The 22,835-nt window shown below is 41.8% G+C and overlaps 1 protein-coding gene across 1 annotated transcript in view; it reads left to right on the forward strand.

Moving 5' to 3' along the window:
- SLC6A20 (solute carrier family 6 member 20) overlaps positions 1 to 22,835 on the forward strand; it is a 66,227-nt gene that overhangs the window by 39,531 nt on the left and 3,861 nt on the right. The window contains 3 exon segments of the mRNA XM_032238033.1: positions 7,654 to 7,895; positions 8,315 to 8,477; positions 18,191 to 18,395. Coding sequence (XP_032093924.1) covers positions 7,654 to 7,895; positions 8,315 to 8,477; positions 18,191 to 18,395 — 610 coding nt within the window.

Below are 22,835 nucleotides of genomic sequence, written 5' to 3' on the forward strand. Positions count from 1 at the left end.
AGTTCTCCCCATGGACAGGATGGGATGTTGGCATGAAAGGGATCCGGGCACAATCACACCTGTTCCAAGTAAAGTTGCCTTTTGAAATTGGCTACTGGTAATCCTCGACTTACGACCAGGATTGATCCCCCAATTTCTGTTGCTAAGGGAGACGTTTGTTAAATGAATTTTGCCGCATTTTGCGACCTTTTATTGCCACGTTAAGTGAATCATGGTGGTTGTTAAGTCAGGAACATGGCTGTTAAGTGAATCTGGGCTTCTCCATTGGGTAAGGTGACCAGACATCCCGCTTTTGGTGGGACAGTCCCAATTTTTAACAATTTGTCCTGCGTCCCGCGGCGTTTTAAAAAAGTCCTGATTTTTTTTTAAAAAAATTAATCAACACCCCCCCCCTGGCCAATGGTGTCCCTCTTTACCAATGTTAAAATCTGGTCACCTTAATATATGTGTATGTTTGTGTGTGTGTGTGTATGTATGTATGTATATGTACGTACACACACACAAACACAGAGGAATGATATGTGGACAATATTTAATTATAGTATAGATTGTAGAACTGGGTAAACAGGAAAATAATAAATCCACCATAATACAGTAGAATTCTGCCTTCCTTCCCAAATCTTCTCTGGCTCATCTCCCACAAATTTATCTAGGGGGCAATAACTTTGAATTCAAAGGCTGATTATACTTGCAGAAAAAGAAGTCAGGTGCAGGATAACATCCCTGATACTGAAATGCCTGACACCAACTTTATTTTAGCAGTAATAAAACCATAATTATCCTATTAAATTTTGAGTAATTCTAAGAAAATAATTACATTAGAATTTAATTAGACTGGAGAAAACGGCTGTGCTTAAAGCTAAGCCAATATTCCGTATTCTTTTTCATCACAGGTAGTCCTCAATTTATAATTGAAATGAAGTCTGCCATTCACGGTTATAATAGCAATAGCAATAGCAGTGGACTTATATACCGCTTCATAGGCCTTTCAGGCCTCTCTAAGCGGTTTACAGAGAGTCAGCATATTGCCCCCAACAATCTGGGTCCTCATTTTACCCACCTCGGAAGGATGGAAGGCTGAGTCAACCCTGAGCCGGTAAGATTTGAACCGCTGACCTGCTTATCTAGCAGTAGCCTGCAGTGCTGCATTTAACCACTGCGCCACCTTGGCTCTTGCCAAGTTATAAGTTGTGACAGTCATAAAACAGGTTGATCACATAATTGATCCATTTTTATTTTTTGCAGCAGCAGTCATTATGTCAGCACTCCTTCATTGGATAATCAGGAAAGAAAACCACAAGACTCCATTGATAGAAATCAATTATAATTATAATTATAAATGAACAGAAGCGTAGCAAAGCGAAGACTGATTATTTAGGCGTGAAAGCAAATGATATATAGAATAACCCATTCCCCACCCCTTGGCATCCCAGTCACAGTCCAATCATAATTCTCCCAAATGTCAGGTGAGAGATAACTTCGAAAGGCATCACCAAGATGGAATGTCGGTGCCGTTGGACTTGACGGGAAACTTCTTCCGCATGCACAGTAAGACAGGCAGCAGAAACTCCAGCATCTTCCTCCAGCACAATTAGTAGTCCCCTCCCAAATACCATGCCCCCCTCCCCATTTCAATGGCAGCCAAAGCAGCAGCAAAGCAGAGGCTGACATCCGGCCCTCCTCCGGAAAAAGGCGGTCAGATCTGGAAAATGACAAAACACAAACAGACGAACAACAAAAAACAGAAAAAGAAAAATGGGGGGGGAGAGAAAATCAGGAAGGAGAGACAATTAGGGCTTGTCAGGATAAGCAGAATAGAACTGGCGGAGCAGTTGGAGGGCCCGGAGATGGGACTTGTCCACCCACTCGGCATGAGACTGGGGAAAATGCTTCCAAGCCACCAGGTACTGAATCCGATTCCGCCGTTTTCGAGAGTCCAAAATTTCTCGAACTTCAAAATGCTGTTCACCATCAATCAATGGGGGGGCAGGTGGCGGATCCACTGGCAAACGTAAAGATGAAAAACGAACAGGTTTAATGAGATTAACGTGGAAAACAGAATATACACAGTTGAGGTGCTTGGGTAGCTGCAAGGATTGATGACTTTGATTATGGGAAACGGGCCCACATACTTAGGGCCCAACCTCTTTGATTTCTGCGTAGTTTGAAGAAACTTTGTGGATAGATAAACCTGATCACCCACCTTGTACTGATAAGGTTGAGCATGTTTCTTATCCACCTGTTTCTTATGCGCGCGATGCGCAGCATCCAAAGTACGAAGTGCCAAAGGCCAAATATGCTGCAACCGCTCACTCCACCCGGAGATGGATGAAACCCACGGCTGCTCAAGAGGAACTTCGGGAATAGGAACAAAGTCCTGGCCAAACACAACTCGGAAAGGGGTGAACCCAGTGCTGCTATGTACAGAATTATTATAAGCCACTTCTGCGTGCTGCAACAAGTCCACCCAATCATCTTGCTGGTAATTGATGAAACAACGTAAATATTGTTCCAGAACAGAATTAGTCCTCTCGCAAGCCCCATTAGTCTGAGGGTGGTGGGCGGAGCTTAAGCCTTGTGCAGAGCCAATGCGCTTAAGAAAGTATTTCCAGAAGACCGAGGTGAATTGCACACCCCTATCCGAAATGATGCGATCAGGCACGCCATGCAAACGGTAAATGTGAGAAATGAATAGTTTGGTGAGCGCTTTTGCAGAAGGAATCTTTGGGCAAGGTATAAAATGAACTTGCTTGGAGAACAAGTCAGTAACCACCCATATGACAATGTGCCCCTGGCTCTCAGGAAGTTCGACAATGAAGTCCATACAAATCTCCTTCCGGGGGCAACAGGGCGAGCTACAGTCTGGAGAAAACCCTGCTGTTTCCCTGGCGGGTGTTTAGCGGCTGCACAAACGGGACAGCTGGCGACATAAAGTTCAATGTCCTTCTTCAAAGAGGGCCACCAAAACTGCCGTTTCACCAGATGCAGCGTCTTCACAAAGCCAAAGTGCCCTGCCAACTTGGAATCATGAGCCCGTTGGAGAACAACGAGATGAAGAGAGGCAGGGACGTAAAGTTTCACTCCAATCCATGGCAAATCATCCCTCATGGTGCATTCACCTTGATGTTGCTGGAACCAATCATCCTGAGGAAGGGACTTCTTAAGGTCGGAAAGAAAATCTTGGGACACGTCCACCTTAGAGCGTGCCTGTTGCCTAATAACAACAGGAGCAGTGAGGCTTGACGTGGGAACAACGGGCTGGACAACACTGAGCTTAGAGCAGTTGTACTGAGGGAGTTTGGACAAAGCATCAGCCATGAAGTTCTTCCCCCCCGGGATGTACTTAAGTGTGAAATTAAAACGATTGAAATGCTGAGCCCATCGCATCTGCTTAGGGGAGAGCCGCCTGGGAGTCCTCAAAGCCTCCAAATTCTTATGGTCAGTCCACACCTCAAACGGGTACTTAGCGCCCTCCAGGAAGTGGCGCCATGTGGCCAAAGCCCAACGTACAGCAAATGCTTCTTTCTCCCAGATCGCCCAACGTCTCTCAGTGTCTGTGAGTTTACGAGAGGTGTAGGCACAAGGTTGTAAATTACCTTGGTCATTGGTCTGAAGCAATACAGCCCCCACCGCCACGTCGCTGGCATCAGCTTGAATGGCGAAGAGCTTGTCCATCTCCGGATGCTTCAGAACCGGCTCCTCGGCAAAAAGTCATTTCAACTTTTCAAAAGCAGCTTGACACTCCATGGTCCAATTCAACGGCTTGCTAGGCTTGGGCTTTGGCCCACCTTTGGACTTCAACAAATTAGTGATGGGAAGTGCAATTTTGGCAAAAGAAGGGATGAACTGTCGATAGAAATTGACTAAACCCAAAAATTTCTGCAATTGCCTGCGTGTACGGGGCGCCTCCCATTCAGTGACGCTTTGACTTTAGCGGGGTCCATCTCCACACCTGTGTGGGAGATACGATACCCAAGGTAGTCTATCTTCTCCTGGTGAAATTCACATTTGGACAACTTGGCATAAAGCTCCGTGGCTCGGAGTTTCTTTAGGACCGTGCGGACCAACTTGACGTGTTCGTCATGTGTTTGCGTGTAAATAAGGATATCATCCAAATATACGATAACACCTTTGTAGAGGTGGTCATGCAAAACCTCATTAATTAATTGCATGAAAACTGCAGGTGCCCCCTGCAGGCCAAAGGGCATTACACGGAACTGGGAGCAACCTAGGGGGCAGTTGAAAGCAGTCTTCCACTCATCCCCCTCCTTTATCCGGACCCTATAGTATGCCTCCCATAAGTCCAGTTTAGTAAAAATGCGGCCTTTCCCCAGTTGGGCCAGCATGTCCTTCATCAGAGGCAAAGGATAGAGATTGTGGGAAGAGATTGAATTAAGGTTCTTAAATTTCACGCACAAACGAAGAGAGCCATCTTTCTTCTCTATGAATAGTACAGGGGCCGCCACCTTGGGTCTGGCTGGTTCAATGAAACCCCTTTGCAAGTTCTTGTCAATAAATTTCCTCATTTCCTCCATCTCCCTGGGTGACATAGAATATATTTGGGGTTTTGGAAGTGGTACCCCAGGCAAAATCTAGATGGAGCAATCAGTGGGTCTGTGGAGCGGAAGCTTATCTGAAGATTTTTCACTAAAAACTCCTCTCAGGTCCCAATATTCCTTTGGAATCTTCTCTTCCCCCTCAATTTTCTCTTGGCCCCTAGCAGCCAAAGCGGGGCCAGAGCCAGCAGGCTCTGAGGCTTCGGCCTCCCAGTCTGGGGCTGTGCTGGTGCGAATGCGCAGCCACCCCTCCCTCCAGTTAATGCGAGGGTTCCATTTACGAAGCCAGGGGGGGGTCCCAAAATAAGGGGTCTGTCCATCCCAGGTGCCACAATAAAAGAGATTAATTCTAAATGGGTGCCCATTTTCATTTCTAGAGGTTCAGTGTAAAAATGGGCTGCTCCCCCCTGCAATGGATCCATCGATCCTGCAAAAAACAATAGGGGTTTTCAAAGTCCTCAATTTCAAGCCCAATTTTTCAACCATTGCTGGACTAATCATATATCTAGAGCAGCCCAAGTCGAGGAGAGCGGAAAGCTGCTCAGTCGCACCAGCAGGTGGCACCCTCAATTGGGATTAACATGGGGCCTTTATTTGAACTCACCCAATGAGGCGAGGCGTCGTCATCGGATTCATCAGAAGAGCTGGTGGTCACGTCCGCTTCCTCCTCCACCTCTGGCTGGAAACGCTGGGGGGTATTTTCAGCAGCGTACGCAGCCTCCTTCTTCTTCCCCGGGGCCTTGCTTGCCTTCCCTTCCCTCTTGGCAGGGGGTGGGGCGGTCAGTGGAAGTTTAATGTGGCAATCCATGGCGCGATGGCCTCCCTTCCCACAATGGAAGCACGTGAAAGGCTTGGTCTTGCTGGCGGAGCTTCCCTTCCATTCACCCCTGATGCGGAATGGGGCCTTTTGAGCTGGGGGGAGCGACCTCTCCGCTTTTTCCTCTTTTGCACATTGAAGTCTGATCAATGTCTGCTACATTTTCATGCCAAGCAACAACTCGCTTGGGAAGGTGTCTGTTAACGCATTGTTGGTAAATGTCCTCATTTAATCCCAATGCAAACTGATCCAGGAGAGCCTCCTCTGACCACCCCCTCATATACGATGAAAGCTGTTGAAACTCCTGAATATATTCAGCCACTGGTCTATTTCCCTGCTTTAAGGCCATAAAATTCACCTTCTCGCATTTCTCAATCAGCGGGTCATCAAACCTCCTCTTTAGTGCAACCATAAAGTCATCAAAATTCCTCAGGAGAGGGGAATTACATTGATGTAAGCTCACCATCCAATCGGCCGCCTTTTCTTCCAAAGAAAGTAAAACCATTCTCACCTTCATCTCATTGGATTCTAAATCTGGGCCATATATTTCCATGTAGTTTCAAATCTGAATGACGAAAAGGCCCAACCTCTTGGCATCACCGTTCTATTTTACTGGTAAGAGAGGGACTTTTGCCATTCTGCGTCTTCTGCCCCCCCCTACTCTGGTAGCAGCCCAGCCAAATTCTTCCGTTTGCTCCCTTTCCATCGCTCTCCCTCGGTCTTCCGCTCGGTCATAGCTTCTTCCCAATCCGCTGGGTTTTTTTTTTTAGTCTCCTTCTGGTAACTCCTGCATCCAATTCCTCAGAATCTTCTTTTTGCCCCACTCCCAAAGTCCATCGGGGGTGAACAGCAGGCTCCTCTACTCTTAGGCCAGCTAGCCTTTCAGGTAAAGATGGTTTTGCAGTTTCTCTTTCAGTCTCCTCTTCATCGCTCGCTCGCAATGACATTGTCTTCGTTCCTTCTTGTGAGTACACCCCCCACGGTAGGTTGAAAATTCCTGGTGGGGTGTGAGTGAGTCTTCGCTTATTGTCAGCACTCCTTCATTGGATAATCAGGAAAGAAAACCACAAGACTCCACTGATAGAAATCAAGTGTACTTTTACTAATTATAAATGAACAGAAGCGTAGCAAAGTGAAGACTGATTATTTAGGCGTGAAAGCAAATGATATATAGAATAACCCATTCCCCACCCCTTGGCATCCCAGTCACAGTCCAATCATAATTTTCCCAAATGTCAGGTGCAAGATAACTTCGAAAGGCATCACCAAGATGGAATGTCGGTGCCATTGGCCTTGGCGGGATACCTCCTCCGCATGCGCAGTAAGACAGGCAGCAGAAACTCCAGCATCTTCCTCCAGAACAATTAGTAGTCCCCTCCCAAATACCATGCCCCCCTCCCCGTTTCAATGACAGCAGCAGCAAAGCAGAGGCTGACACATTAAGTGAATACAGCAACTGTAACGTGGCAGTTGTGGTTGTTAAGTAAATGCCATGGTTTTTAAGAGATTCAGAGTTTTGCTATGGGTGCAGTTTTTCCGAAAACCAGAAGTAAATGCCAGTTTTCTACCAAACTGTTGTAAAAGACAGTCATGTGACCCAGGGGTGGGTTCCTGCAGTCAGTACTGCTGGTTTTCTCATGGGTTTGCTGTGTGCACACTTGTTGTGTGCTGTGTGTGTGCTTTGATCCATGCTGTGCATATGCTTTGATCCATGCTGTACGCGTGCTTTTATCTGTGCTGTTTACACGTTTGCTGCATCCTGTGTATACAATAAAAATTGTTCTGCGCATGCGCAGAAGCAAATACTAAAATGGCGGCACCCGGAAAACTAGTTCAGGGGCATGGCAGGCCTGGGTCACTGCTGGTTCCAGCAAACGAGTCCACCAAACCACTACTGGTTCGGGCAAACCGGTCCAAACTGGTAGGAACCCACCACTGATGTGACCATGGAACACTATAAATGGCCACAAATGCTGCCTAGTTTCAGAGTGCCTGAAGTTTGGTAATATAACTGTGGGGGCAGGGCAACGGTCAGAACTTCAAATTCAGGTTGTCATAACTTTGTGAGTCAAGGACTATCAATTGTAAGCCAATTGTAAATCAAGGACTATCTCATAAATTACAGATTGGTAATGAGTTGGCTTTCAGTTCCATTAAGGAAGTAGATTTTTTGAAATGCTACAAAAACAAATAAATTTCTGTGTACCTCTGGACTTTTGCTATAGGTAATATGATTAATATAGCTACTTTCTGAAAATTCTCATCATTTATGCCTTGCAGCTGGAGCAACTAGCAAACCCCAAGACTTGGATTAATGCAGCTACTCAAATCTTCTTCTCTCTTGGCCTGGGCTTTGGTAGTTTAATAGCATTTGCCAGCTACAATGAGCCAAACAACAATTGTGAGCGACATGCCATCATTGTTTCCTTAATAAATAGTGCTACCTCAATATTTGCCAGCATTGTCACATTCTCCATTTATGGCTTTAAAGCAACTTTCAATTATGAAAGCTGCATAAACAAGTAAGCTTGGTTTTTAATGCACTTTTTTTCTTTTAAATCTGCTCAGACAGTCAACATACACATTTAAAAATGGTTTACTGAAATTAGGGTTTTTTTAAAAATAATTCCTGATTCATACAAAGGAAAGTTGCTTTTATGGTTTATAAGGTATCTGGTTTTAGAAAGGTTTCTGAAATAAGATGATGACAACTAAGTATGAAATTTCATGAAAAATGGATCTTAATACTTGTAAACATAGCTAATGTGCTGCTAATAATTGTCTAACATTTAATAATGTTTTGTTTTGTTATGATAAATAAACATTAATTCTGTCTTCTTGAATTGTCCCCCCCCCCTTTTTTTGAAAACTCTAAAATGTTGTTAAAGGCTTGGGAATTCTGCTATTTGTTTTATTAGATTTTTTTTAAATTGCCTTTTAGGGTGATCTTGCTGTTGACTAATGTTTTTGATCTGAAAGAAGATTTATTAACAATAGAAAACCTTGAGAATATGAAGCAGTATTTGGCATCTGTTCACCCTGGAAAATATGCAGAAGTGTTGCCACAGATTAAGAACTGCAGTTTGGAAATTGAACTAGATACTGTGAGTCTTCCTTCCTTTTTTTCCAGAAAGAATATGATGAAATCATTTGTTGATGTCAAGAAATTTGGTCAGTACCTTGAATATGAAATAGCTGATCTACTGAGAATGGGAGACCTTGTTTAAATCCTCAGTTAGCCATAAACTCATCATGGATCAGTAAATTAATTTTAAAAAAATTAATGCAGAAAATTAAAATACAAACTCCAATTTGTATTTTTCCAATTAGGGGGGATTGGAAATTTTACAAAAATAAAACTAAACTAAATAGAGACATTAAAAAGATGGATTGGGTTGAATTGGGATTTTCTTATAAATCAATTAGCAGTTATGAACTTTGGAGAGAAATTTATTGAGATGATCAGAGCAATATATTCTAGACAGAGGGCAAAAATAATACTAAATGGGGAAGCAACAGAAGGTTGCAACATAACCAAAGGGGTAAGACAGGGATACCCTCTATCCCCGCTGTTATTTATCCTCTCAATAGAGACATTGTTACAAATTAGGAAAAACAAGGACATAAAGGGGTTGAAAATTACAACACATGAATACAAAATGCAGGCCTTTGCAGATGATCTAGCATTTATCATAGAGGAACCCCTAGAAACTGGACTAAAACTATTACAACATATAAACCAATTTGGTAAAGTGGCAGAGCTTAAAATAAATAAAGAGAAAACTAAAATATTAACTAAGAATTTAACCAAAAGACAAATTGAAGAATTGGAGGAGAAACTGGGAATTTCAAGGGCCAAGAAAATTAAATATTTGGGAATATGGTTATCGCAAAATGTATTATAATAAAAGAAGATAACTACAACAAATTGCTACGACAGATACAAAAAGATTTGGATAATTGGACTAAACTACAGATATCATTAATTGGAAGAATCTCAACAATCAAAACAAATGTATTACTCAAACTACTTTATCGTTTTCAAACAAAACCGATAATTAGAGATTTTTTTCCCCAAACAACTAAATAAAACAACTAAATAAAATGGTATCCAAATTTATCTGGTCAGGAAAAAAAAATGTGTATTAAATGCAAACATTTACAAGACATTAGAAACAAAAGGGGCTTTGGCCTCCCAGATTATCAAGCGGCAGCCCTGACATGGCCCAAGGACTGGATTCAACTAAAAAAATAAAAGAATCCTTATGCTAGATGGCCACGATCTCCAACTAGGCTGGCACGGCTTCCTCTAGGAGAGAGACATATAGTAAGGGATGCCCTGTTTAGGATCTGGAAAAAATAAAAAAAAACACCACTACCTGAAAATTCCAATCTGGTTATCAACGATGGAGGCAATGACATATCTAAATACTATAGATCTCAGTAAAATGGTAAGATATGCAGAGCTCTTAGATCAAAAAGGAGAACTAAAATCAGTACAAGATCTAAAAACACAAGGAATAAATATGGAATGGTGGCCCTATCTTCAAATTAAAACAAGATTTTAAAAAGATCGGGAACAATACAGAATACACGAGAAACAAATGGAATTAGATAAAATATTACTAGGAACAGGAGGAAAAATGATCACTAGATTATATAATTTTCTTTTAAAATATTGGAGGAAGAGACGGTAAAGGAGACAATGATTAGCTGGGGAAGAAATTTTGGCCATAATATAGAGTTAGAAAAATGAGATAAACTATGGGAAAGAAATTATAAATTTACGACAGCAGTAGCTTACAAAGAAAATCTCTATAAAATGTTTATTGATAGCATTTGCTTCCAGCCAGATTGGCCAAAATGTACCCAAATTTATCCCCCAAATGTTGGAGATGTAGCCACAAGCCTGGAACATTCTATCATATACGGTGGACATGCCCCATCACAAGGAAGTACTCGTGCAAAATTCGGAAATGTTGGAAGAAATTACTGAGCAAAAAATAGAACTCCAACCAGAAGCATTCTTATTAGGACTACTAGACCAAAAAATGGATAAACAATCTCAATACATAATTATTTACATACTCATTGCAGCCAGGATTGCTTTTGCACAAAACTGAAAAAAAAACAATACACCCTCAGATGAAACTACAATCAGGAAAATACTTGAATGCGCAGAAATGGATAAAATGACAATAGAACTAAAAGAAAGAATCAGACTTTTATTAAGTATGGAATAAAATGTACAAGTGACTAGAAATCAGAAGCCAAAACAAAAAATAGAGAATATAAATATATATTGATACAAATAATGAATATTATTATAAGTGTTAATAATACGTTTGCTACATTATAGGACAAGGTTAAAGTAATAGGAAGGCTATGCAGAAGGGAGAATTATAAAAGCTAATCAGGAAAGCTGATATAGAAAGCTGTAAAATTACTGTATATTATTATGTATGTTTTGGGTTTTTTTGTTCTTCTGTCTTATTTATTGTTTTTAAAGATTAAAACATTCAATAAAAATTATTCTTAAAAAAAAGATGTATTAGAAAGACAAAAGTGAAAAATGCAAATTATCTCTCGAGTTGAGCACTAACAAATATATAGCAACAATAAGAGTTTTCTCCCCTTGTGAGTCAGGTCTAAGTTTTATAAACTTGTATATCTATTTGCAACCAACCTGACAGATTATACATCTAGCTATAATAATACTTAACAGATTAATTAACAACCATGTTAAACTTCAAAACCCTCTGTTAACTATTTTGTAATTAGCTCATAGAAAGTTTACAACAGTTTCTTATCTACTACAAATCACTCCCATCCTTATCTCTAATCTGTACAGGATCAAATATTTTTTTATTTTTTTTATTTTTTTTATTATACATTTATGGGCCGCCCTTTTCCCTGAGGGGACTCAGGGCGGCTTACAGTAAAAGGGGACTTTTGTTTGACTTTTGATAATAAAACCATTCCTTAGATTTTTAAATGGGATCTTTCCCAACAACTGCATCCTATTTCCCAGAGCCAGGAGTCTCGTTTCCTTGTCAATCTTTTTGCCAGATCTGAATTTTTAGAGTAGGTCCTTTCTTCTTCATATCTTGCAGCAACAAATCATATTCCAATTCATCAAATTGCAAATCAAGTCCCACTGTTACTTTCTGCTTTTTGATGTTACCCCGAATGTAAGTCCAATTGGGTGACTTTTATTATCGGAGAGTGAATTTTCACCAGCTTCCTTACAGAAAATGAAAGTAATTCAATGTTTTGTTTTGTAATTCAATGACAAACAATGAGAGAACAAGGAAAAAAGTTGTAAAGATCCAGCAAGGGTTGTAAAATAGATTAGCAGTCAACTAGTCCAGAATTCCCCAACCTTTCCGATTTTGCAGACCAGTGGGGGCGGGGGAGGGGAGAGGAAATGATTCCATACTAGCAGCTGGCAACTGCTGTTGTTCTGTGCTGTTCCTATAAATGGAGCATATGTGCACTTACCTGCCCACCTGGTCCAGTTGCAAATAGTTCATGGCCCACTATTGAGTGTACCTGGGCAGGTGGGGACCCCTGAACTAGTTTATTAAAAAGTATAGATCAAAAAATATAGGAATTTGAAAAGTGCAATTAAACCAAGGTATGCTTTTAAAAAACGAACAATTGAATGGTAAAGATGGTAAAAGACTTGACCTTTTGATCGTTCCTTAGTGAGAATTGCAATCTTCAAGATCCCTCTCCTTTGAATATGTACAATTGCCTAAAGGTTTTCTTATGTCCTTCCTTCCTTTTTCCCAGTAAAGTTGATAAAACTTGGTTGGCAAACTCAGCAGTTTGTTGGTGGAAGAGAGAAAAATTGCCCACTGTTCAGCATGCCATCTTGGAAAAAGTCAGCAATTACCTCTCAGTCTTACTTCAAATGATTGTCAATTTTCCATTTTTATCTTCATAGCAATATTAAGTATAAGCATATTCCTGTTTGGATATTGACACATTGAATCTTAGCAATTGTTCAGGCAGTTAAGTTCTTACTCAGTTTATATTTCCCTGTAAACAGCTAAATTAATACTAATAATTAAAATTATTTATAATTTATAAATAAAATGGACCTAGAACAACAATTCTGTGAAGTAGGTTGATTAAGTAACTGTAACTACCTACTACATTGTTGTTAATGAATGAATGATAAACCATTAAAGTTAGGGTAAAATTTTGTGTGGGTGTTTTAAAATCCTGAAGCTATATAATAATTTTCCCATCTGGAAATCTGGATTAAAGTGATAAAAGAGGCTTATAGCTGATGTTGTAAAAGCAATAGTATTAAGACTTTTTCCTAATGCTGTTTCAGTTGTTTTACAATCAGTGTTGTTTTCTTTATATATTACAATGCTCACAACAGCAAAAGATAATTTCTGATAGACATTGCAATAGTACTAGATATGAGTTGGTAAAATGTTAGAAAAGTCATAAAAATCAGATTTTGCAAAATGTCCAAGGCAACTTTCCATAGGTTATTGGGCGCTTATCTAGAATCAATGCCACTTCCACAATCCCATACTCTTGTTACACTTCATCATCTTTTCTACAATCCCATACTGTTTTGTTTCAACATCTGGATCAGAACTAATACCTATTTTCACTGAATGGTGTCTCATCATCTCAAGCTCTGAAGTACTTACTGAAATCATTTAGATTGGATGTAAATAGTAGGGCTATTATTGGATTCTAACATACCAATTGATGTGTGCTATTTGTTCTGAACTACAAAAACACAGATCACCCATAATTGGCAACTAAGTTAAGATTTTTTGAGTAACTGTTGCCATCTAGTTGTCATGTGGATTTTGCAGTCCATATATGGCTAGATAGATAAAACATAAATGAATAGAGATTAATTTTGATTTTTTTGACTGGATATACAGTACATAGTAAAATGTGGCATGCTTGTCTGGAAATTAGGGTTTTGGAAATAGCCCTTATGATTTGATCAGCTGAACATGGTTGTTTGTTTATCACATTACATGAACAAATTTAAGTTACTTTGGTTAATCAAATAACTAAGTAAATAGCATATACATGTAATTCTTGTTTAGTGATTGACTAGTTTAGAAATCATTCTTGGTTAAATTGGTGATGAAAAAAATAACTGAGGCCAATCCACATTTACAAGCTGCAGATCTATAAAGCAAAGGAAATTGGAAGTAGGAATGTAAGCAGTCAGTTTCATATAGCAATTGCTTCGCTTAATAACCATGTCAATCCCAATTGTGGCGGCTAACTGAGGACTATCTGTATCTCTTTAGTTTATATATTGCTTTTCTTCATAGGAGTAATGGAAGAGATACAGCATCATCTATTCTAATGGCTTAGAATATAAACACAAGCAAAAAATGACTCTCATTCACTTCCAGTTCATTCTTAGGCTCAATTGAAAGTGCTATTCCTTATCTATAACTTTTTTTTTAAATAAATGTTTTTTAATTTTAATGAAACAAGTACAGCATCTTTCTTTACATCTGTAGAAAATGTATCAATCGATTACAGATCCTCCACGGTCAACAAACATAATTCATATTAACTTAAGCATTATTATATATCCATTTTCATTTGACTGTAATTATTATTTAAAAATATTAATACAAGTAATAATCTTGAACAATACCTGCCCACACCAGTGGGAAAAGAAAAAATCAAAAAGAAAAGGCAAAAAAAAAAAAAATAGAACAAAAAAAAAAGACAAAAACGACAAAGGACAAGGCAGGAAAACAAAACAAAACACAGGTATCTATTATAAAAAAGAAGAAGTATATCAAGTGGTTACAACATGCTTTGGTGCTTCTCTTCCATTAACTCATATTAATTCAAATATCTTAACTCAAATGTTTACCATATTAGCATCATTATACCTCCAGTTTTAATTACCTATAGTTATTTAAACATCCTTCATCCTTAGCTAAGCCAAAGAATTAATCCATAACACATGCTGACATTTCATTTACTTACTTATAAAGTCCTCTATTTACATCAAATCCTCATATCCTATTTTAGCTGAACATCCATAATATTTAGTTATATCATATATCATAACCTTTTCCCAGTATTGATTAACATTTGATTATATGTATTTTATTTAGTTTTTATAATAGTGATAATTATTGTAATTAATACTCTTTATGTATAATCCAAAAATGTTTTCTCATATCCAATTGTTATTTATCATATCGACTCCACATTATATACATTACTATCAATATCAATTATTATTCAGCTATATCTGTTACAAAGAGAGCAATTAGGTTAGCTAGATTTCAATTGTATTCTTCAATCTATCAGCCAATTCCACATTATATACATTACCATCAATATCAATTATTATTCAGCTATATCTATTACAAATTAAAGTAATCAGATTTAGCTAATTTTAAGCTATATTCTTGCATCTGTCAGCCTGTGTCCCTCCAACAGCAAAATTTTATCAATCCAATTGCCATTCGTTGAATAAATTTACCAAATGTTTTTATAAGCAAGTCCAGACAAAAATATCTTCGCACCTTTTGGCTCTGAATGTCAGTGATGAAATAATAATGTTGTCCCGGGCTTGTAAAACTTTTCAAATTGACTTTAATTCTCCAGGGTGGAGTTTCCATTTCTCCTGCACTCTGTCTCTTTAAATGAATCTTCTTTATAGCTCCCCCCCTCCTTTCTTCCTCTGAGATAGACCAGACGCCATTTCTCACATTTTCCATTTGTATTTCAGGAACATTCAAACATTCAACGATCTCAGTTTTTCCTTCATGTTTTAAAATCAGATGATCCAATTTTCTTTCCAATCTCTGAAAAGAGTCAAAAAGCTCTCAACATGCGGAAAAAAGAATCTGGAATGAAACCTTAGAAGTATTTTCAAACGCCATGATGTGTCGCAGTTAAAAATTGCAAATAGAAACACGCTGGAAACTGTGCAATCTTAACTGATCGTAAACACAGCCAAGTAATAAAAATGTCAGATCGTGAAGGGCTAATTAGTAGAAAGTTGACTTTACGATCCACTTAAAAAGAGTCAGTGAGGGGGGCTGCCGAAGCGTTCCTTGAAGCGTTTAAGAAATAAAGTAGCCACCAGCCATAAATCCATTTTAAAAAAAAGACCAATTCGCCGCTAGATTCTTCTATTTTTTGGTTTCAATTAGCTTAAGCTTTTAGTGCGGACAGTCTCTCTTGGGTAATAAAATCAGCTTACCAGATGACATCACTTCTGCCATTCTTAGGGGCAACCTGCAGTTTCAGTTAGCACGCAGCTAATCCAGAAAGGAATTGGCACGAGGAGTTAATACCCCCCCTAGAGACTTTGCGAGTGTCTCTGAGGTCCTGGGTCTCTCCTCACCTTCACTGTCGTCTCCGGGACAGCTAGGGTCCAAAGAACCTGTCCAAAAATCCTTCGGAATAGAGGAATTTCAGGAATAGCCTGAAACTCCGTCTTCTCACTGCTAAGCCCCGCCTTCTTCCCCTTATCTATAACTTTTTAAATGGTTAAAATCTGATAGCCACTTTGAATAGTACTAGAGCAGAAAGATAGGATATCTATCAAACAACAAACAACAAGCGAATAGGCCCCTACAAGGAAATAGTGTTAAAGTAACTTCCCTAAGAATGGTAAAAGTATTTCCAACTGGTAAGCTGATTTTATTACTCAAAGAGAGAGACGGTCCGCACTAAAATTTAAGCTAATTGAAACCAAAGAACAGAAGAATCTAGCGGCGAATTGGTTTTTTTAATGGATTTATGGCTGGTGGTTACTCTATTTCTTAAATGTTTTGAATGCTGTTTACGTGGATAAAGGAAAGTTTACTTTACTTCAGCAATCCCTCACGGCTCTCCTTAAGTGGGCTGTAAACCAATTTACTATAATTTGGCTTCTTATAACCTGACACTTTTATTGCTTGGCTGTGTTGGTCTAAGATCAGATAAGACTGCATAGCTCCCAGCGTGTCCCTACTTGCAAATTTCATCTCCGTCACATCATGGCGTCTGTACTTGCTTCAAGTGATTCATTTCAAAAGATTGTTCCGCTTTTCAGAAGTTGTTTGATACTTATGAAAAATCTGAAAAAAAATCTGGAAAAAAAAATGGACTATCTCTTGTTTTAAACATCAAAATATGAAAGAAAGAGTCAGAGCGTTGAATGTTTGAGTGCTCCTGAAATCCAAATGAAGAATGTCAGAAAGGAAGTCTCTCAACCTGCTGACACGCCAGGCGTCTGTTTTACTTCGGAGGCAGAAAGAGAAAGAGATGTAACGTTTGAAAGAAGGGGGGCCATACAGAAAATTTATCTTAAAAGACAGATTCCAGGAGGAATGAGAAACATTAAAGAATCTATACTTTATGAAACATTATTTGCAGAACTTTCGACACCACCATTGAAAGTCAAAGACAAATTGATTGGAACAAGCCAAGGACAACGTTATTATGTCAGAGGCACCCTAAGCAAAAAGGTGCAAAGATATTTCTGTTTGGACTTGCTTATAAAAACGTTTGGGGAATTTGTTTTAGGAATGGTAAGAGGACTAAGGAAGTTTTGCTATTGGAGAGACATAGGCTGACAGACTGAAGAATACAATTGAAAATTAGCTAAATCTAATTACTCTTATTTGTAATAGGTATAGCTGAATAATAATTGATATTGATAGTAATGTATATAATGTGGAGTTGATATGATAAATAACAATTGGATATGAGAAAGGAAGGTTGGAAATATTTTTGGATTATATATAAAGGGTATTAATTACAATAATTATCACTATTAAAAACTAAATAAAATATATACAGTTAAATGTTAATTAATATGGGGAAAATGTTATGATATATGATATAACTAAATATTATGGATGTTCAGCTAAAATAGGATATGAGGATTTGATGTTAATAGAGGATTTTACAAACAAGTAAATGAAATGTCAGCATGTGTTATGGATTAATCCTTTGGCATAGTTAAGGATGAAGGATGTTTAAATAACTATAGTTAACTAAAAGTGGAGGTATAATGATGTTAATATGGTAAACATTTAAGATATTTGAATTAATATGAATTAATGGAAGAGATGCACCAAAGCATGTTGTAACCAGCTGATATACTTTTTCTTTTTTATAATATATACCTGTGTTTCTTTTTTTTCTTTTTTTTTGTTTTTTGTTTTTTCTTCCCTGCCTTGTCTTTTGTCCTTTTTGTCTTTTTTTTTTTTGCTTTTTTTTTTTTTTTTTTTTTTTTTTTTTGCTTTTTCTTTTTGCTTTTTTCTTTTCCCACTGGTGTGGGCATGTATTGTTTAAGATTATTACCTTTATTAATATTTTTAAATAATAATTACAGTCAAATGAAAATGGATATATGACGATGGTGATATGTATGAATATCTGAGTTAAAATGCTCGAGTTAATATGAGTTATGTTTGTTGACTGTGGAGGAGATGTACCAAAGTTTATTTGTGATCGACTGATACACTTTCTATAGATGTAAAGAAAGATGTTGTACTTGTTTCAAATTAAAATTAAAAAATTTTATGTTAAAAAAAATATTTATATCATAATCAAATACAACAGCCATCTATCTGTAACCTTTTTGTCCTCTGTGAAACCATCTTTGTAATAAATTAATTCATAGACTCAGTTCAACTCAACTTACTTTTTCTCTGGTTTTAAATAATAGTTGGCAATTGTTAAGGCAATGGTTAGGCTCGGGGGGGAAATGATTTTTCCTTTAACCAATGGTTCTTGTATGCAAAATACTGAATTTATTCTTCCATTTAATAATTTCACTCTTTTTTTTAATCAGGCTGTCCAGGGGACCGGGCTAGCATTCATAGTATATTCTGAAGCAATTAAAAATATGGAATTCTCACAATTGTATTCAGTGCTGTATTTTGTCATGTTGCTGTTGCTGGGAATAGGGAGCATGCTGGGAAACACTGCAGCCATTCTTACTCCTCTGACTGACATCAAGTTCCTCTCTTCTCATGTACCCAGGGAGATTATTTCAGGTAAATTTGATAGCTACAATGATATTGAATAATTTCAATGCCTAGCATGACTAGCAGTTGCATTAGAAGATAATATTGTGGAAGATGTCATGATATGCATATAATTGCAATAAGGTAGTCGAGTTGTGACAGTACATTTAGTGATAATTCTAAGTTATGACACAACCTCCCAAAGTACTTATGACAGTACCGACATTATGAATTGTCTGAGTTTGTTGTAGCAATCACATCCAGAAAGTACACACAGGTTGGCTTCTTTCTAGAATGGCAGTTGGACTTACCTGAACTGCATGTTTAGAAGAGAAGCGTGGGAGGAGTAACCAATGGGTATTAACCAAGCCTTCTTGCCTATTGGAGACTGAGGTAATCTTTTGGAGCCACACCTACTGACCTCCTCCGACTCCCCCAGATTAACTGATGGATCGTAGCAGAATCTGAAAGGAAGGACAAACAAGAATAGCCAACACATATCCTTCCTAACCGCTAACACTGAACCTGGACTCGCTCAGCCCCCCCTAGGCGCGGGGCGCCCAGAACAGGAGGGAAGTGACTCCTCCCACGCTTCTCTTCTAAACATGCAGTTCAGGTAAGTCCAACTGCCAGTTTCCGAAGAGAAGGCGTGGGAGGAGTAACCAATGGGACATACCAAAGCTAGATGTCCTGGGAGGGATTAGCTGGGCCTGAGCCCCCTGGGGAGTCCAGAACCCCCTGCAGAAGCCTCCTGCCGAAGGCAGCCTCCACAGAGGCGTAGGCGTCCAGTCTGTAATGTTTAATGAAGGGAGAAGGAGAAGCCCAGGCGGCCGCCCGGCAGATCTCCTCTATGGGGGCCTGGGTGGACCAGGCTGCAGAGGTGACTGCACTTCTAGTGGAATGAGCCGTGATGCCCTCAGGGACCTGAAGTCCTTGAGCCCTGTAGGCTTGTGAGATGGCCGCTCTAATCCATCTGCTGATGGTGGCCGGAGAGACCTTGGCTTCCCAGGAGGAAGGCTGATAAGACATGAACAGAGCCTCCGAGCGCCTAAAGGGGGCCGTGCGCTTCAGGTATATGCGCAAGTCCCTCCTGACATCCAGCTTGTGCCAGGATTTCTCCCTGTCACCTGATGGGTGAGGACAGAAGTCCGGGAGAATAATCTCGAGAGCCCTGTGAAAGGGGGAATTAACCTTGGGCATGAAAGCGGGGTCCATGACCCGGTTATCTAAGAAAGTGCAGAGGTCCGCCCTGCTGGAGAGGGCGTTGATTTCAGAAACTCTCCTGGCCGAGGTGATGGCGACCAGGAAGACGACCTTGAGGGTTAGTAGTTGAAATGAGACCTCACTCAGGGGCTCAAACGGGGCTTCCGTGAGGGCCTGAAGGACCGTGGGTAGGTCCCAGGTGGGGAATCGATGGACCACTGAGGGTTTCAGATTCGCCGCCCCCTTGAGGAAGCGCTTTAGGACCGGATGTTGGGACAATGGAGGAGCATTCACCCCCCCCTAGGACTGTGGAGAGGGCGGAGACCTGTCGCCTGAGCGTACTAGTGGCTAGACCCTTCTCGTGCCCTTCCTGGAGGAAGTCCAGGACCTGTGGAACCGAGGCTGCAGCTGGGTGGAGACCTTTAGCTCGGCACCAGTCCACAAAGGCCACCCAGGAGGCGTTGTAGATCCGTGTGGTGGACTGTCTCCTGGATGCTTCTATTGTTCTGATTGTTCTTGGAAAATTGAGCCGCCCTTAATTGTTCCCGCTCAATCGCCAGGCGGTCAGATGAAGCCACTCTGGATCCGGATGCTCCAGAGATCCCTGGTGTAGAGCCACCACCCCGGCTGGGATCCTCCAGTGGGGAGCTGTGGACAGATCCACAAGGTCTGCTAGCCAGGGGCGGCGAGGCCAGAAGGGAGCCACCATTATCATCTCTGCTCCCTCCGCTACCACCCTCCTCAGGACCCCGGGAATGAGTGGAAGGGGGGGGAAGCGTAAAGAAGACCTGGTGGCCATCTGCACTGCAGGGCGTCCGTGTCCATGGCTCCCCTGGTTGGAAACCTCGAAACGAACTCTGGCAGCTGGGCGTTCTGCAGGGTCGCAAAAAGGTCCACCGTTGGATGTCCGAACCTCTCGCAGATCTGACGGAAGATCGAGAGGTGGAGCTGCCACTCTCCATTGTCTACCGTCTCCCTGCTGAGCCAGTCTGCCTGATGTTTCTCCGTTCCGGAGATGTGCTCGGCCCTGATGGACTGTAGGTGCCTCTCTGCTCAATTTCCCAGTTGCAGGGCCTCCTCGCGAAGGGCCTTGGAGTGGGTGCCGCCCTGTCTGCTCACGTGAGCCTTGGCTGCTACGTTGTCGGTCGGTCAGGATGTCCAGCTACCGATCCCTTGAAGTGGCGAAGGGCCAGATGGATGGCTCTGAGCTCCAACAAATTGATGTTGTTTCGAAGATCTGTCGAGGTCCAGCGGCCCTGGGCGATCTGATTCTCCAGGTGGGCCCCCCAGCCGAAGAGACTTGTGTCTGTGGTGAGGGTCCTCCTCGTCGGTTCTCTGAAGAGGCATCCCCTGTTCAGGGCTGGGGACAGCCACCAGCGGAGAGATAGCCGTACCTGGGGTGACATTCTGATCCTGAAGGTAGCATCGCTCGTCCCGGCTCTCTGGTGAGGTAGTAGGAACCACTGGAGCTCCCTGGCGTGTAGTCGAGCCCACGGCACGATTCCTATGCACGAGATGAATTTCCCCAGGAGCCTGGAAAGAAGAACTACAGGAACAGAGTGTAACTTGCGAACCTCAAGGATCATCTTAACGATACTGTCCTTGCAATCTTGGGACAGAAACACCTCCCCAGTCTCAGAATCGATAACGGTCAAAAAAATAAAATAATAATAATAATAATAAAAGAATCGATAATGGATTTAAGTGAAGAAGCCTGGTGGATGGAACCAGGTGGCTCTTCTCCAAGTTGATGGAAAACCCAAGGGCCCTAAGGGTGTCAATGGTGATCTTCAGGTTCTGTTCAGCCAAGTCGGGAGTCCTGGCTAAAACGAGGATGTCATCCAAATAACAGAACAAACGGACTGGGAGGGAGCGTAGGTGACCGGCTGCTGCTGCTAGGACCTTGGTGAAAGTCCTGGGGGCTGATGCCAGCACAAAGGGAAGGGCCCTGTATTGGAAATGGTGCCCCTCATGTGAAAACCTGAGGAATTTACGGTGTTCCGGGGCGATCCTGATGTGTAAGTATGCCTCTGTGAGGTCGATAGAGGCTAGGAAGTCGCCCGGCCAGATGCCCTCCAGAATGGATTTTAGGGAGGCCATTTTAAATTTGCGGTATACCACCTTGAAATTCAGGAGCTTAAGGTCCAGGATGGCCCTCCATCCCCCTGAGCTCTTAGGGACTAAGAAGAGGTTCGAGTAGAACCCGGAGCCCTCCTCCCCCTCTGGGACTCTTTCAATGGTCCTGATGTCAAGTAGATGTTTAATGGCCTTGGTCTTAAGGGCCCGCTTGGCCGGGTCCATGGAGGGAGCGAAGGTGCGGAACCTGCTGGGGGGGGGGGGGAGAGCACGAAACTCCAGGTGTAGCCCGAGCCTTACAGTCTGGAGAACCCACTCATCCGAGGTGATACGTTCCCAGGCATCTGCGAACAGGGAGAGGCGACTGCCGATAGGGAGATCCGAGCCCGGATCACTTGAATCTGCGGAAGGGGCGACCACCTCCCCCTCGAAAGAGCTGCTTGCCCTGCTGCCCTGGCTGGGCTGGTGGCCCTGCGCCCAAAGGGATCCGCTCTTGACTCCGCTGGGGGGGCCGGCGAGAGGGGGGGCAAGATGGAGCTGTGCCCTCTATGGGAGCCCCTCGGCGAGACTGGAGATGCTGCGCGGGCCTCAACCCGAGCAGAAGGCCTGCGGGGAGATCGTGATCTGGAGGGGGAAGGGCTGATGGTCGCCCTGAAGTCCCTGGCCGAAGCCCTGGTTGTTCTGGCCTCCTTTCTGGGGGCTGCCTTCTTGGGAGCCCTGGCCTTGTCCCTCCTCACTGGGGAGCTCCCTCTGGGAACTGGGGAAACGGCCCTGGAAGTTCCCTCATCCGGGTCCACACCCCCTGGGGCTCTGGGCCTGGCGTTCCTGCTTCTAGTCGCCTCCGCCATTACTCACAGTTTGAAGCTCACCAAACCTCCTCCTCTCTGCAGCCGGCTGTAAGGGCAGATTCTGCCTCCCGAGGCTGAATCGGCTCCTTTTCTTCTTCCACGCAGTCTGTGGCTTCAGCTGCCGGCAGGCACGGCCTTGGATTACCCCCCGGATCACCGGCGGGGTAGAGCCTGGGAGAAGCCTCTTCCGGCTTTGCTGGTGCCTTTTGAGCGCTTTCAGCCTCCCTAGGGAGGTTGATCACGCGCTCTCACACATGCTCTAAGATGGCGATGGGATCCAAGATGGCGACCGCTGATCTGCAGTCTGATCTCTTGCTGCTGGGGCTTGTAGGGACGATCTTCC

Source organism: Thamnophis elegans, chromosome Z, assembly GCF_009769535.1.
Source record: "Thamnophis elegans isolate rThaEle1 chromosome Z, rThaEle1.pri, whole genome shotgun sequence".
In the NCBI taxonomy this organism is placed as follows: Eukaryota; Metazoa; Chordata; class Lepidosauria; order Squamata; family Colubridae; genus Thamnophis; species Thamnophis elegans.